Genomic DNA, 14,686 nt, shown 5'->3' with positions numbered 1-14,686 from the left:
CATATAATAAAGGAAGCTTATATTTTATAGATGTAAATTGACTTCAGTTTAAAATGTATTCACTTGTCAAAATAAAAGTCTTAAAGTCAAATCTTTCAGGTAGTTAGCTAATAATTACAATTCTGCACTATCATATTGTTTGTGAAACACTAAATCCATATAATGTCACATATGTATGTAAAAATATGTTATGCGAAAGTTATCGATTGGCTGTTTAGCGATGCTGCAATCCAAAAAAAGTTTCTTTCCGTACATTTGTTTCACTATCGTAATCCAGTTGTGTTGTGGACCAGAAGATATATATTTCCGTCAACACAGGAATGTTGACTACACATCACACGGATGCATGTACGCTTTTTGAGATATTTCAGTATTCAATCTGCAATCGTAGCCAGTTCAATCGAGTTAAGCTTGTAACTGCGACATGGTTTTACGTTCTAATCGAAACTAACTATTACATGCATCTGTTTACGTTAAAAACTAGCAACTAAATCAGAAGGGATTGCCAAAACGTCTTAAAGGTCACGATCTCTATGTTTTTCAACTGCATGCAGACAATATAGACAATGTTTCTCATACGTTATACAGTATGTTTTCTATGCCCTGAGAATTTATCAAAGTCGTATTCATTTTTCCAGTCAACATAAACCGGTCTCGCCAAACCAAAACACGAACATTGAAAGAAATCAGCAACATTTCCAATAATCCCACGTCTAAAAGATATGCAGCATATAAAACTTAGTATTCTTAAATTGAGGATTCATTTTATAGCAATTGTTAGCTCTAAATCAGGAATTTACAAACTTGGGAAACTTACAAATGACCAGCACAAAGAGTATAGAAAACCCGTAGACCACCCAAAAATTAGACGTAATAAAATTACGTCTACCCAACCCTTTTTGAGATTAATATATACAGTTATGCTTGCTCTGCCCCGAGTATAACACTTTATACAAAGTGAACCTGCATTATCATGCAATGTTTTTTCTTACACAGACATACTTAACCCCCCCTTTTTCTTCCACCAGTCGCTTTTTGCTGTAAATATTAACCATATGAACTTACGAGAAAGGACTAGTTGGCATGCCGTCACTTCCGGTGAAGAAATGTTGATATCTTGGAGCATTTATAATTTCATTCGTTGTCATTCCTCGCCAAAATATCTAAAAAAAAGCGGCTGTGTTTTTACTATACGAATAACGACAGATCACAATGAGTGATGCTGTTTGGTTGCAGAACGCTGCATGATGGAAAAATATGGCTTTGCATGTAAAGTTCACAAGATATCTATTTGTCTTTAAGCGGCTACGAGGCGTCCAACAACCGAAAAAGTCGTCAAAATCATGTCAAACATTGTTACGCTACTCCAGTTTACGTGATCAAGATTTAAACATCATCAAGATTTACGAGATGAGACATGATTGCAAAAACATAATATTAGCGAAATCATGTTAAACTGCATGGTGCATGTTTACCGTGAATGCTACTACCACTATTGAATGAATGGATTAATCTAGCAAAAGATAAAAACAAATACTCGCCATATTATTCTACTAAATGGTAACGATAGTTTACCTGGTAGCATTGCGATCCAAACAAGGAACTGACCCAGAACAGATAAAATACAGCTAAGAATATCGTCCAGGACACCATACCAGAGCATTTGAACATTGCTGTAAAACCTTTCAAAACGCCATTATCAAATGCACTACACTTGTCCGTAAAAACTGAAAAAAATTATATCGTTTTTTTTTAAATACGGGCCATAATTTCTGCATACCAAATAATGCACGCAGTTGGGAGGCGCACTGGGTAACAAATCTGACCGATGGTGACGAGATATGGAATTATATTACGATTTTCGACCGGATATACCATTGGGGAGCTTTGGATTTAACTATATGATGCAGTCCCATAGTCTCAATCCCCCCAATATATTTATTAATCTATAACTACTTACAGTAAAATGATCCATACACGACATACGTGTAGCAGACAATCACTGAGAACAGATATATGATGAATGCTGCGTGGTTACCTACACCTAGATATAAAAGAGGATGCCATCATTTTTTTTTGAATCATTGTTAACAACGAGAACAACAAGCCAAAGTTGGCGTCCAGGGGTCGGTTGTTCGAAGGGCGTTTAGCTTAAACGGTGGATAAGTTCGAAATGGAAAAGAAAATTATCGATTTATTGAACAACTGAGATAAACTATTTCGATGTAAATAATTCAATTTTCAATGCATGGAAGTACATATTTTTAATGCATCAGATGCAGGTTCGGTCATTCAACGATCTATGACAGTATTTTTGAGCTTTGGCTTATCCACCGTTTAAGCTAAACGTCTTTCGAACAACCGACCCCAGATTATAGTATATCTTACCTATACAGTTATCAACCCACGGGCAATGATGATCCATACGAGCGACACAATGATCACACACAGAGCAATGCTTAGAACGAACTGGACGTCTTACCTAATGAAACATATAGAACGGTATTATACATGCCCACATCTATAGATTCGACCCTGCATGCATATATTTTATCTTACAACCTGAATACAGTACGATCGTTATCAATATTAAGCATTTTCTTTACTTCTTCGAGCGCACTAGCTGCAACTAGGCTAAGTTATCTCTGCTCGCGTTTAGAAAGTGTCTGTTTGATCTCGTCAAAACTGTCATATCAAAACTGCTTGGTTGTACTTACAAGACATGTTGGGCAGAAGCGTTTGAAGTCAAGAGTACCATCTTCAGCAAGATTAACAATAATCTGAAAAGAAAAGATCATTATGCAGCAGCTGTCGTGGTACCTAATAATCACTGAAGACGTAAGTAAATAATGCTTATTGGTAAATTGCAACGGGTATCTAATAACTATAGCACTTCCCAGCATCTCATGCAGGAGTAAAAATCCATGCAGAGACGAAATTTTGCAGGTCACGTGCAATTATTGTAGTAGAATGTGTGTTGCATGTATGAATGCTTGTTTACACATAAAATATTCTTCCTACATATGCTTTGTAACTTTTCACCCCACCCGTGCATGGAAATATTGTTTATTAACGACTTCAGAATGTTTCTTAAACAATTTGTTTCTCGAGTTTGATTTTTGTTGCTGGGTCATCGTTTCTCCCTTATTTATACAAACCATGGGAAATAAGACAAAACTGATGCTTAATTTGTCAATGGAATGTCAACAGTCGATGTTTAATTGTAAAGGTTTTAACAAGGTAATGTTCTTAAGCATTTGAAATAAACGACAAAAATTTTTAATTGTAAACATGTTTCGACTTAACTATAAGCCATCTTTAGTGCAAATGGATAAGCTATTTACATTATGAAATATATAAAGTAGAAATATGAATATATGATATTATTACATTATGAAATATATAAAGTAGAAATATCATATTTCTACTTTATATATTTCATAATGTAAATAACTAGTTCATTTGCACTAAAGATGGCTTAAAGTTAAGTCGAAACATGTTTGCAATTAAAAATTTTGTCGTTTATTTCAAATGCTTAATTACTCTTGTGCTATTCAGATCATATGATAATGTTCTTGACTCATACCCTTTTTCTTTCCCCGTGTGTCGCTGTAATGATACCAGGATCTGTTTTCCACGCTTTATAAAACGAGTAAAATAACATCGTCGAAAATCCACAGAAGGGTAAAATAAAATATAATGAACAATGTAAAAATTGTTAAGGAAATAACAGCCGGAAAGAACAAGTGTAAAGTCCACAGTGCATATATCGCATGCTTCATTGCCGAGGTATCAATAAAAACACACAAAAATGGAATTATGCAGAAAAATAGACGTGAAGCAATGTCAGTCAAAAAGGATATAATCCAGAATATAAAAGTACCATACAGTATACGTCATAATTTTCGTTGCTATAGCAATACCAAGAGCTATAGGATTAGAATTGAGATCATAACTATAAAATAACCTGAAAGAAAAGGGAATATAAAATAGATTGAATGCTGGTGTTGGTAGAAGACAAATTAGAGAGAAATGCATCTTAGGTCAGCGAGACAGTGTTCTAACCAGTCTACTTTATATGACAGAGAATGTAGCTTGTACAACAAGGCTTAATTAACGTATGCATTAGGGCCTGGGTATTCTGGGTTAATTTACAGTGCATCACAAAAAAATGATTGGGTATTCCCCTTTACATTTGTCTTAATACGATATTTTAAATTTTGATGAAGAAAACGAAGGTCGAATGATACGATTACTAAGACTGTGTTCAGATTTAGTGCCCGGCACCGGTGCCCAAAGATAAACCATGCTGAGCACAGTTTCCATGTTGAGTACTACGCGCCCTGGGCACTCAAATTAATTTGGAGGCGAGGGGCTGTTTAGCATGGTTACTAGACTTGCTACAAGTCGACTCTTTAAACCCACACGCGAGTTTGACTCTTCCGCGCGTTCCTTCCCTCGCTTTCGCGACCTCGCTACGCTCGGTCGCTCAAACTCGCGTGTGGGTTTAAAGAGTCGACTTGTAGCAAGTCTACATGGTTACCCGAGATTCAACGAAGCGTGAGGTATTAAAATGAGCAGATAACATGATCCTGGCAGTCGTATAATCACCACAACAATAGCATGTGCTTGTTTGGTGTCATAAAGACTTATTTCAATACCTCATATTCCCCCAACGCTTCGTTGAATCTCGGGTAACCGGGCTCATGTAAACAGCCCCTTAGGCGCCAGAAAAAGCGGCGGGCATGCCAGTGCTGGGCATCTGGGGTCTTTTGACAAGAATCGAACATGGTCAGGAGAAAACATTTTCAATATGTTAGATATATAAACGTTACTATATGTATATACGTTTACAATATGTTAGACATATACACGTTACTATATACGTAACTTCGCTTAAATATTAATAGCTATGAAACATAGAGTATTGATCATACCTTATACAGCCCCAGGTTATTAGCAGGGTAGCGAAAACGAGTAGGAAACATTCCCAACCACTTGTCCACTCCAAAAAACAAGCAACAGAGAAGAGAGTATAGAATGGAATCCAGAACATGATACGATAACGAAACACCTAACGAAGGTACAAATGAAACGTTACACGATTGTACAGCAGACATGACGTGCACCAGGGCAGTTGTATACAGGTTCAAAGTACCAGCAAAAAATTTAAATATCAAACAAGGTTCGGTCTACCTGCCTCAAAAAAGACTCTGAACTTCCAAATACACAAAAGTACTTTTAATGGGGTACTGATTTTCGTACCCAATTAACTCGAAATTAACCCGAATTACTCGAATCCCAGATGCAACCACCCCACCCCGAGTAAATTTATCCCTAGGTTGAAATTGGGGGTCGCCTTTCGGATTGCTACATCGGTAAAATGACAAATGTTTGGTTAACTCAGTTCACTAGGACACAACTAGTCTCTTGTGATCGTTTTTGAACCAAATCTTAGTGTGGCACTTGCTATTTCTGAAGTATGCTATGAATCTAGCACAAACAGATTTTCACAGTGCTTGGTGCTACATGAATGCTGCTTTAATGCAGAATACAAGAAAAATAAAATACATGTTACCTTATTAGTTGATATGTTGCGAAGCCAACCAGGTTGCTCACGACCTTGGTTTAAATTCAAATATTCTAGCTGAGTCATTATCCAAGATGATTTCTTCTGCTTGGCAAGATCTAGAGGAGTCTCACCCTAAACGTACGTTGTATGAAATGTTTTATAAATATTGAACATACATACAGCACTTGACAAATAAATAGATCTTGGATTAAACAGTAACATACAGAAGGTTCCTACCATAGTTTCATTCTAAAAATGCTGGTGCAATACAGCATGAAAAAGATCTACTACCACGAAGTACTAGCGGCTGTGATTATCCCCAGCAACAGTTTGCGTCACGTAGATTTGACGAATCTTACCCACGCAATTACAGTACAGCACATAAGAGAAAAAGACTATATTGGACTCTGTTCACTGACCTTTTCATTCGTGATAGTTGCGTCCGCGGATGCTTTGGTTAACACTGAAAGACCAGTGTGGTTACTGGAGATAACTGCCCAGTGTAAGGCTGCACAAAGAAATTGAAAGAAACAATTTACTACAATAAATGACTGGCTGATCCTTTCTCAGTTACAGGGATACATAGAGCCAGAAGAATACACTTCTATATTGAGCTTCGTCAACCAGACCTTTTCCCCTTTACTGAGAGCTTGTACAGTATACCCCCTCCCACTATTCTAAGAGATTGTGCTAGGAGGGCTTATTTAGTACTGCATTAGTAATACAGTATTACGAGCTCCATTTTGAAGTTACGAAATCTGGTTCAGTCCTTATTTCAGTCAAAATTATGAAGTGAGAGCAAAAACATGATCGACTCATTGGCATGCAATGTCTGGTCAATTCAGTTCACTTGGACACAATTAAAGTCTGTTGTGATCGTTTTTGAACCAAAAATTGATGTTGCACTGGTATTTCTGATACAGACTATAAAGTTAGTACAATTCAGATTTTCACAGTGCTTAATGTAAAATGTAAATTATTGCAGCATTGCATTGAAGGGTAAAGCAGCTACAATGTACACCATGTTGAAACAGTGACATTGGTGAACTCGTATACATGTACCCACGATGTTGTTTGATATGTACAAGCGTGGAATGATTGTTAAATTGTAATTCCAAATGGTTTTCCTTATAGGATTGCGTGATCCTCAGCCACGAGGGATGTTCGAGCCGATGACGAGTGTATTTTCCTTCTTTCCAAAAGTCGAGCAACATCCCTCGTGCACGGAGCACACATTCCTGCCGGGAGAAACATTTCAAACCACGAGAATCATTAAATTCCTCGTACATACAGTATATGTAGGTGGTTTTGTCTCATACTGCACGACTTTATACCAATCAGATTGCGTCTTTCATTTTAGTTATACATTATTTACAGTACGTACTTCTTCACACATGTTCTTTTCACACACACTGGCTCGTAATATAATAATGCATGTAATTTATGTATACCTGTATTCTTATGAAATTTATCCCTTCGGTTCACCGATGCTCCCATTGTCAACAGCAATCTTATGGTATCCACTCTAAAACAGGATTACAGCACATTAATAAAGAAATATATTGTTTGCGGTGATTAAAGAAAATAGACATTTATTTTTGCTACTTTATACTCGACTCCTATTTATGCTCAACTCTTATATATATGGAATAACGTATAGGTACATATTACTTCAGTACATAAATACTTCAAACAATTGACTATTACACATAGCTGACACTCACCCAAATGATCTATAAGCTGCCCACATGAGGGGTGTCATACCATTATTATCAACTTGATCGACATCCTGAATGATTAAAACAATTCATTTTATAATTGCCCAGGCTCCAATCATTGTTATCATCGAATAAACGATTAAATTATGTACTAACTAAGAAAAATAACTGGGAAACGTGCAACGAAATCATACTTATGGAGTGGCAGGGACGATTCAAGATTCCGTTCGTTGGTGCTCCTACCAGGAGTATTGTTGTTGTTCAGGTATGGTAATGTATTGTTAACATTTACATGTATTACATTGCTAACTATCACAAGTATTATTCCCGTTTACTTGAGGCTCAGTAAACAGTACTTACCATTCCTTTGCCAATAAGATAAGCAACAACAGCTGTATGACTGAGTTGACTCGCCACATGCAGACATGAGCAACCTGAAGCATAGTTCAAAAAGAAACTAAAACGTTGAAATGAATGAATATAGTCACCAATGGCAGGAGAATCTTCTGCCGAGTCTAGTATGCTAAGAAATTGTCAGGTTTTGTTATCTCGCAGAAGGTTTTTTATTTGATATCAGAGAACAGTGATGTGTTATTTCATTACTACTTATTTTCGGAGGAAATTTTAATTTTAAAATCGCGCTGCCAGAGAAAAAATCTTGGTGGCTGCTAAAACCTGGTGGTGCCATGCCATGCACGCGCAGAAAACCAGTAAAAGAGTGAGAAAGATCATTGAGAAGGTCTTGAGAAGATCGATGACTTGTAGAATAAGCGAAGCAAAGGCGATAGATGCATTGGGAAGGCTGTTACTTCGTATCACTGGATCACGCCTGTTTTACAACAAGTCGAGGTCACAGATGATACTGTACACGCGTCCATGCATGTGGCCAGCTGTGTCCTGGTACCTCAATGGTCCATTGATGGAATAACCATTAATTTTACAAAAGTGTGTACAAAAGGCATAAAACAGTGAGTTCCGGTACCTTCGATATCCATTGAATTGGGATCAGCTCCATATTTCATCAGCATGACAACCATGTTTAGTAGACCTTGTCTAAACAAAATAAACGCTTAAAATACCCGGGTTAATCCAAAACCATGCATTTAAAACCGACGACGATGTTTCAATTATATTAGACAACGACATTGATATTTTATAGCGTCTATAGCGTCAATTTAACTATATCATTGTTGTAAACAAATACTAACAGATTGGTAACTAATAACTTAATTATTGGAAAACACGTCAATCGACTAAATAGACTACCAATTCACATTCACACTTCATCTCCGTTCTGATTTCTACGATAGCCTAATCTTATTGGTTCGTATATTCAGGTGCTTTCTTATTGGTTCGTAATGAGGTGTTGCTTTTTTATGTTTGTGGGCGCAGCTAGGCAAAGCTATAGTGGAATTATTTCCTGCCCTTGCACATTGTCTGGTTAATTCAGTTCACTAGGACACAAAGTCTGTTGTGATCGTTTTTAAACCAAGTGACTTTAATATTGCACTGGTATTTCTGATGCAGACTATGAACTTAGCGCAACCCAGATTTTCACAGTGCTATAATTGTAGAAACTGCTATATCTGTCTTTTAAAATAATTATTTATTTTATGGAATGCTACCAAGAAAACGCTGTTCAAATGACTATTGCATGCGAAAAACGAATAACCAACACATCTTGAATATACAAAATACGATTAGTACAAGATGCACGTTTGAGAGTGTAAATTTTTAACTTTACAGTTAAAAGTCGTCTCCACAAAGAATATTATGTTGCCCCATATAGGCCCGTTTAAACTCGCAAAAAGGTAAAACAACTTTGTAGAACGCTTTTTAATCTTATTTTGCGAAAACATTGAATCGCCGTAAAACTGTCGAGATATTTGTTTACGTTTGTAAAACATGAATTCTCTACAACTGATTTGCTTTTCTCAAAAATCACACCTCAGGCTCGGTGAATATCGCTAAATAAAAATCTCGACTTCGTCTCGGTTTTTATTGGGCAATATTCACTTCACCTTCGGCGAATAATTGTAAAATATTTTAAATATAAGAATATACATACGTAACACATTGAATACTACTAACCTCACCGCCCAATGCAGAGGTGTTGCTTCTAAATTTCCTCCTTTTTGATCGACAATCGCACCATTTGTAATGAGATATCTGGCAAATAAAAAGATATAATTGCTGAAAATTTTGAATGCTTTACAGACATTAAAACGTCAAGGTTTGGCGGAAAACATCTTACAGGCTTTTACTATAAACTCAAAACTGGACAGAATTCAGTCTTTTTTATCAGTTTATTACTGCTTCAAGTCATTGGTCAACTGAATCATAAATTAGCGACGGACTATACAATTCGGAGACTGAAAAAAAATACACGGGGTTAATTTGCGTGCGCAATTGGGTGGAGTAGCTATATAGACGGTGAAGTTTGATAGAATAACGTAGGAATGTCAACCGCTCGCGTAGCTTTTAAATACGTTTGAAGTACTTGTATTCACTGACATTTGCGCTATTGGCCGCACTTATATTAGAGGACGGCTTAGACGTCTGAGACGACTTTGACGTCCGAGACGTTAAAGACGTCTTATAGTTAGATAAATAGCCGAATTTATATTAGAAGATGGATTTCTGTCTTTGACGCAAAACTCGACACAGACGGGTAACTATTCTTGATACCTGCATGTGCTCTCTTCTTGGACGACATTTTGTATTCCAATTAACATACACCGCGAAGCTTAATTACCAGTCTTTTATTTCCATTTTGGGCTAAAATTTGTGTGATTTATTCCCTCAGATATAAATTCGGCTAATACGAAAAAAATGGTGAGACGAATTAAACGTCTCAAATTAAGTACATCCATATGGCGCTCTTTACAGACGAATTAACCGTCGTATACGTTAAAATCGTGTAATATAAATGCGAGACTATTGAAAATGGACGCATTTTTGCAGAAAAGGCGGGGGCCATTCGACTGTGTGGGTCTAAACATCTTTCGAAAAACGGAGCAAATTAATTTTTTTGGGGCATGTTTATGTCCATCTAGTATTTATACTAGTCGCACTTATGTATGTAGCCACAAGACGTTAAATTCGTTCAGACGTCTAAGCCGTCCTCTTATATAAATACGGCCATTTTCATTGCAACCTGGATTGAAATAATATAAGATTAAGGAAACGTTTCTTGATTTTCATCGGTAAAGATTAGAGTGCAGTAAATGTGAAAAAATCCGCACAGAAATGTGTAAAAACGGTGTAGCAAGAGCATAAAGTTATATCAAATTTTGAGTGATGTGATTTTTGTCGAGAGACGAGAATTCCCGCGAAAAGAAAACAAACATGGCTGGCGTGGGGGGCGCATTGAACTGACAGGGCGTGCACAAGTTTTGTTGAGAGAAAATCGACTTCGGTTAGATTTTAATACATAACATCTTGAGAAAAACAAACGATGGAATTTTTTTCTTTTTTAAACATCAGTGTCCATTGGAAAAGATCGTAAATGGGTGCACAAATTGTAAGTACAATTGAACTACATACATGGACATGGTATCTGTTCTGTTGTATTGAAAATAAGTAAATTTACTTATAGCATAGTTCTTTGTGCAATTAACATATTTTAAAACCGTGAGTCCGAATGTAGCCTAAAAAATCACCCGCAATTTTCCACATGATCAAATAATATTGCTATTACCTAAACAAACGATGAAAACTCGAGATAATATTAATAGAAAAGCATACTCAAATCAACGAGGTAAGTTGAAATAAACTCTTGGTATGTGTCGATTTTAAGAGTTTTCTCATTGCTTGAATGATGAAACGTACACCATTTTAACCACTGGAGGTTATTAAAAATTATACCTTCAAGGTTAATGTTTGAAGCAATGTTTGAGCTTCAAAATAGTGATGAGAAACGTTATTAGGAGTTCTTATACAACAAGCTTTTATGGTGACATCAAAGTCAATAAAATCACTGTGATTGATCAGAAACACAAAGTAAACCAGGTACGTACCATACCATCCACATGCATCCACAGGTGCTGGCAACATGATAAGCACCAGAGAAACTAATTGTTAATTTAGGTTTTTCTTATTCCTCTCACTTGCTCTTGAATTGAAGTGATACTAATTTTCACTTTTTCACAAAACAAAAGCAGGCAAACATAAATCCAAACAATAATAACATAAAATTAAATAAAATCCATATATAAAGATACATACTTGACAATCTCAATTCGATTATTAATGGCAGCCCAATGAAGTAATGTGACATTCTCAGCATCAGGAGTTCTAACATCAGCACCATTCTCTATAAAATCTTTTAGTTTCTCCATTTCACCATATTGCACTGACTGGACTATACTCATTGAAGCTGGGTCTGGCTTTGACGAGGCGGGGGGTGCAGGGGGTTTGGGTTTATTCACAGGTCCAGGAGAAGGAAAGTTTGCATCATCTTCAACCTCTCCACCATGCATACCACAGTGTTCACCTGGAGCATGGCTATGACCATGGGCTCCATGGCCTCCATGTCCACTCATGTGGCCGTGGCCCTGGCCCCCCATTGTAGGATACGGGGCGATATTTGAGCTAGCACCATACATCTGGAAATACAACCAATGAAAATTAATGGTTTCAAATATCATGCATGGATGGTACCATTTTATTGGTTAGACTAAGTTTGTATGTACGGTATGGTATAAAAATTGGTATAAAATTATACATGAAAGCCTAGACTGATAGAAGTTTTTTCCCTAGATGCAACATTTTGAATTAAAAATCTCAAAAATATTATCAATAAAGTTTCTGCAAAACTATATTAAGAGCATTTACAAAAAATGATACCATTTCATAAACTAGTTGTGTATGAGCATTTACTTTTATTTAGTTTGTTCTGCAAGTCCTACAATTTAATTACAGCAAAAAATACAATATTCTGTCCTTATCACTGTTCTATATTGCTATCTACCTTTCTTTTTCATCAATAATTTTAATTTGAATTAATAAATAATTTCTTACATGACGCATGCAATGGTGCGGTGGACAACAGAATAGTAGTTTACTTAAAAATAGACTTAAAACTCTGAGATTTCCATGCAAAATTGGTGACAAAGATTCAGCTGGGACAACTGTGGCTGAAAAGCATGTCAAAAATGAAAGGCACCCATTTCGGGTTGTGAGAAATTAAAAAGCAACTAAGGATCAAGCCATAAACAAAATACACCCTAAATCAATTATTAACAATTTACATCTTACATCAGGAATGCCTTCATGTACTCTAGAAACCAGTAATGTACCTAATTTAGCAAAAGACAGAAAGTCATTATGTACTAGCTTAAGCCTTAAGGTGATGTTACACAAAACAACTTTCAACATCAACTTGCAATGCAACAATGTTTTGAAACACATTGTATTTCATTTTAATGAAAAACAGAACATGATATATTGAGGCAGAGCCGTAGCTAGACTGCTTAATTGGGGGGGTGTATATTCATATATTCATGTTTATATATCATAGGTATAAGCATACAAAAGAAATCATTCGGGCATATGACGAATATATGAATATGCACCCCCCCAATTAAGCTTCTAGCTACGGCCCTGTATTGAGGTTTTTAGTGTAAACATAGAGAGAAAACTCATTTCATCTTACTACACTAAATGGAAAAATATGATTAATCACAGCTAGCATTTCATGCTCTTTCATTTTAGAAGAAATGCTCACACCTTCTTTATTGAAATTAACTGTACATAATAATAAATTTTACCCAGCTGTGAAGTAAACACCAGTAAATCACCACACACAACTACATAAAGCCCATCACATTACTAATCTACACCATCTTATTCAAACATAAAGCCCCCATAAAAAACATCTCAAATATAAGCCTACTATCTACTGTATGCTGGGTAGTGACTTATTAATGAAAGCTGAATAGCTAATTAGGTATGCATATATTAAATAACATATAAATGTTATATACATGTATCTACCTCCTGTGTTAGGGAGCATTTCGGGCGAATTTCGGAAAATGCAGGTTTCTATACCAGCAAAATATCACCGCCTACCATATTTACCTGGTAAAGGGCCTGCGAAAGAGGTGGTACATGTAGACTTATTCTTGCAACAGTCACTGGAAGTAACTCATCAGTCTGGACAATGATTTTGCAGTAAAATTTCATTATTAAGACCTCACTCATGTTAATTAGCTAACTCCAAGCTACATTTCTGGCTTCATGATTTTATTTTCTTCCAGTTATGTTTTGTTTTTTCAAACTGCTGTCTTGTATTAGTGAACATAAAGCAGGTGAAGTTTTGACAACACGTATGTTGACTGGAAGTAAAGTTTTTGTTTTTCACGCCTTAATTACCCAATCTTTTGACATTACTCGTGCAGTTTGTGTTGTCAGAAACATGCTTAAGCTCACTAATAATGAATTTGTACCTTATGGACTTTCTTCAAGTGGGTGTGAAGAGCAAAAATAATTAATATCCTGCTAGAGATTGTTGGCGATAAATCTCTTGAAAAAACTAGCTGTTTTTAATATATGTCTTTGTTAAAGTTATATGTTGGGTTCTCATATTTATTCTAAAATATAATTACATAACCGAAGAGAAGTTGTGCAGATCGAATTGAAGGAATAATTTAGTACAAGATGATCTTACAAAAGGACAGTTCCTAAGATTTTCCTAAACTTCATGTCCCTAGGGGGATTAAATTGAATGGAATGTATTCAACTAGCTAGATCAATTTCTCTAAATACTTGTTAAAATATAAATACTTAAAACACTTATTATATTTGTTATAAACTTTTTGTATAATTTACTTTCCATGTAACGTATACATAATACACTATAAATTGATCATCTATCGTATTTACTCGCTCAAGATATGCGAGAAAGATACTGCTTCAGAGCAACCATGTTATTTATCCTGATCTAGATTGGATGCAGTGGGCAAAAGTAAACATTTCGTGAGATCTGTAAAAACATAATCTCGGCTAACGGTACATTCAAAATAAAAGAGTAAAACAGACACTAGAAATGCACAAGCTAATGATAAACGAAATGTCAACAATATCCGATGCACACATAGTATCCTAATCTTTGGCACATTTACTTCAAACTATCAACAGACACGAATTTAGGCAATTGCATGGTGCATTTTGTAATTTAATGCCGCAAAAAAACTATTCAAAGCATATTATATCATAACAACAAAAAAAACTAACCTCTAAAGGCCTGTACATGGACTATTTTCTTCGATGAGTAAAATGCCACATTTCCAATTTGGAGGAGATTATTTGAAATATCGAAAGTCGATTATTTTCAATCGCATACGTCAAACGTTCACACGACGTGCCGTAATTTTACGTTCATTTCCGATCCGAC

At 35.9% G+C, this 14,686-nt stretch overlaps 1 protein-coding gene across 1 annotated transcript; it reads right to left on the bottom strand.

The window, feature by feature from the left end:
• Positions 1 to 5: 5 nt before the first annotated feature.
• On the bottom strand, positions 6 to 14,630 carry LOC114526135 (palmitoyltransferase ZDHHC17-like). The gene is made up of 18 exons (XM_028547641.1): positions 14,527 to 14,630; positions 11,518 to 11,897; positions 9,382 to 9,459; positions 8,273 to 8,343; positions 7,651 to 7,724; positions 7,297 to 7,361; positions 7,024 to 7,097; positions 5,992 to 6,080; positions 5,579 to 5,704; positions 4,938 to 5,074; positions 3,864 to 3,967; positions 3,587 to 3,708; positions 2,718 to 2,780; positions 2,389 to 2,482; positions 1,961 to 2,044; positions 1,576 to 1,727; positions 1,066 to 1,163; positions 6 to 713 (listed from the first exon to the last, which is right to left on the bottom strand). Exons 1-18 carry the CDS (start codon positions 14,542 to 14,544, stop codon positions 581 to 583), a joined length of 1,962 nt encoding a protein of 653 aa, XP_028403442.1. The 5' UTR covers positions 14,545 to 14,630; the 3' UTR covers positions 6 to 580.
• Between the last annotated feature and the right edge of the window lie 56 nt (positions 14,631 to 14,686).

This window comes from Dendronephthya gigantea, unplaced genomic scaffold (assembly GCF_004324835.1).
Source record: "Dendronephthya gigantea isolate DGI-Jeju-01 unplaced genomic scaffold, DenGig_1.0 000037F, whole genome shotgun sequence".
In the NCBI taxonomy this organism is placed as follows: domain Eukaryota; kingdom Metazoa; phylum Cnidaria; class Anthozoa; order Malacalcyonacea; family Nephtheidae; genus Dendronephthya; species Dendronephthya gigantea.
This window is presented reverse-complemented; position numbering and strand designations above follow the sequence as displayed.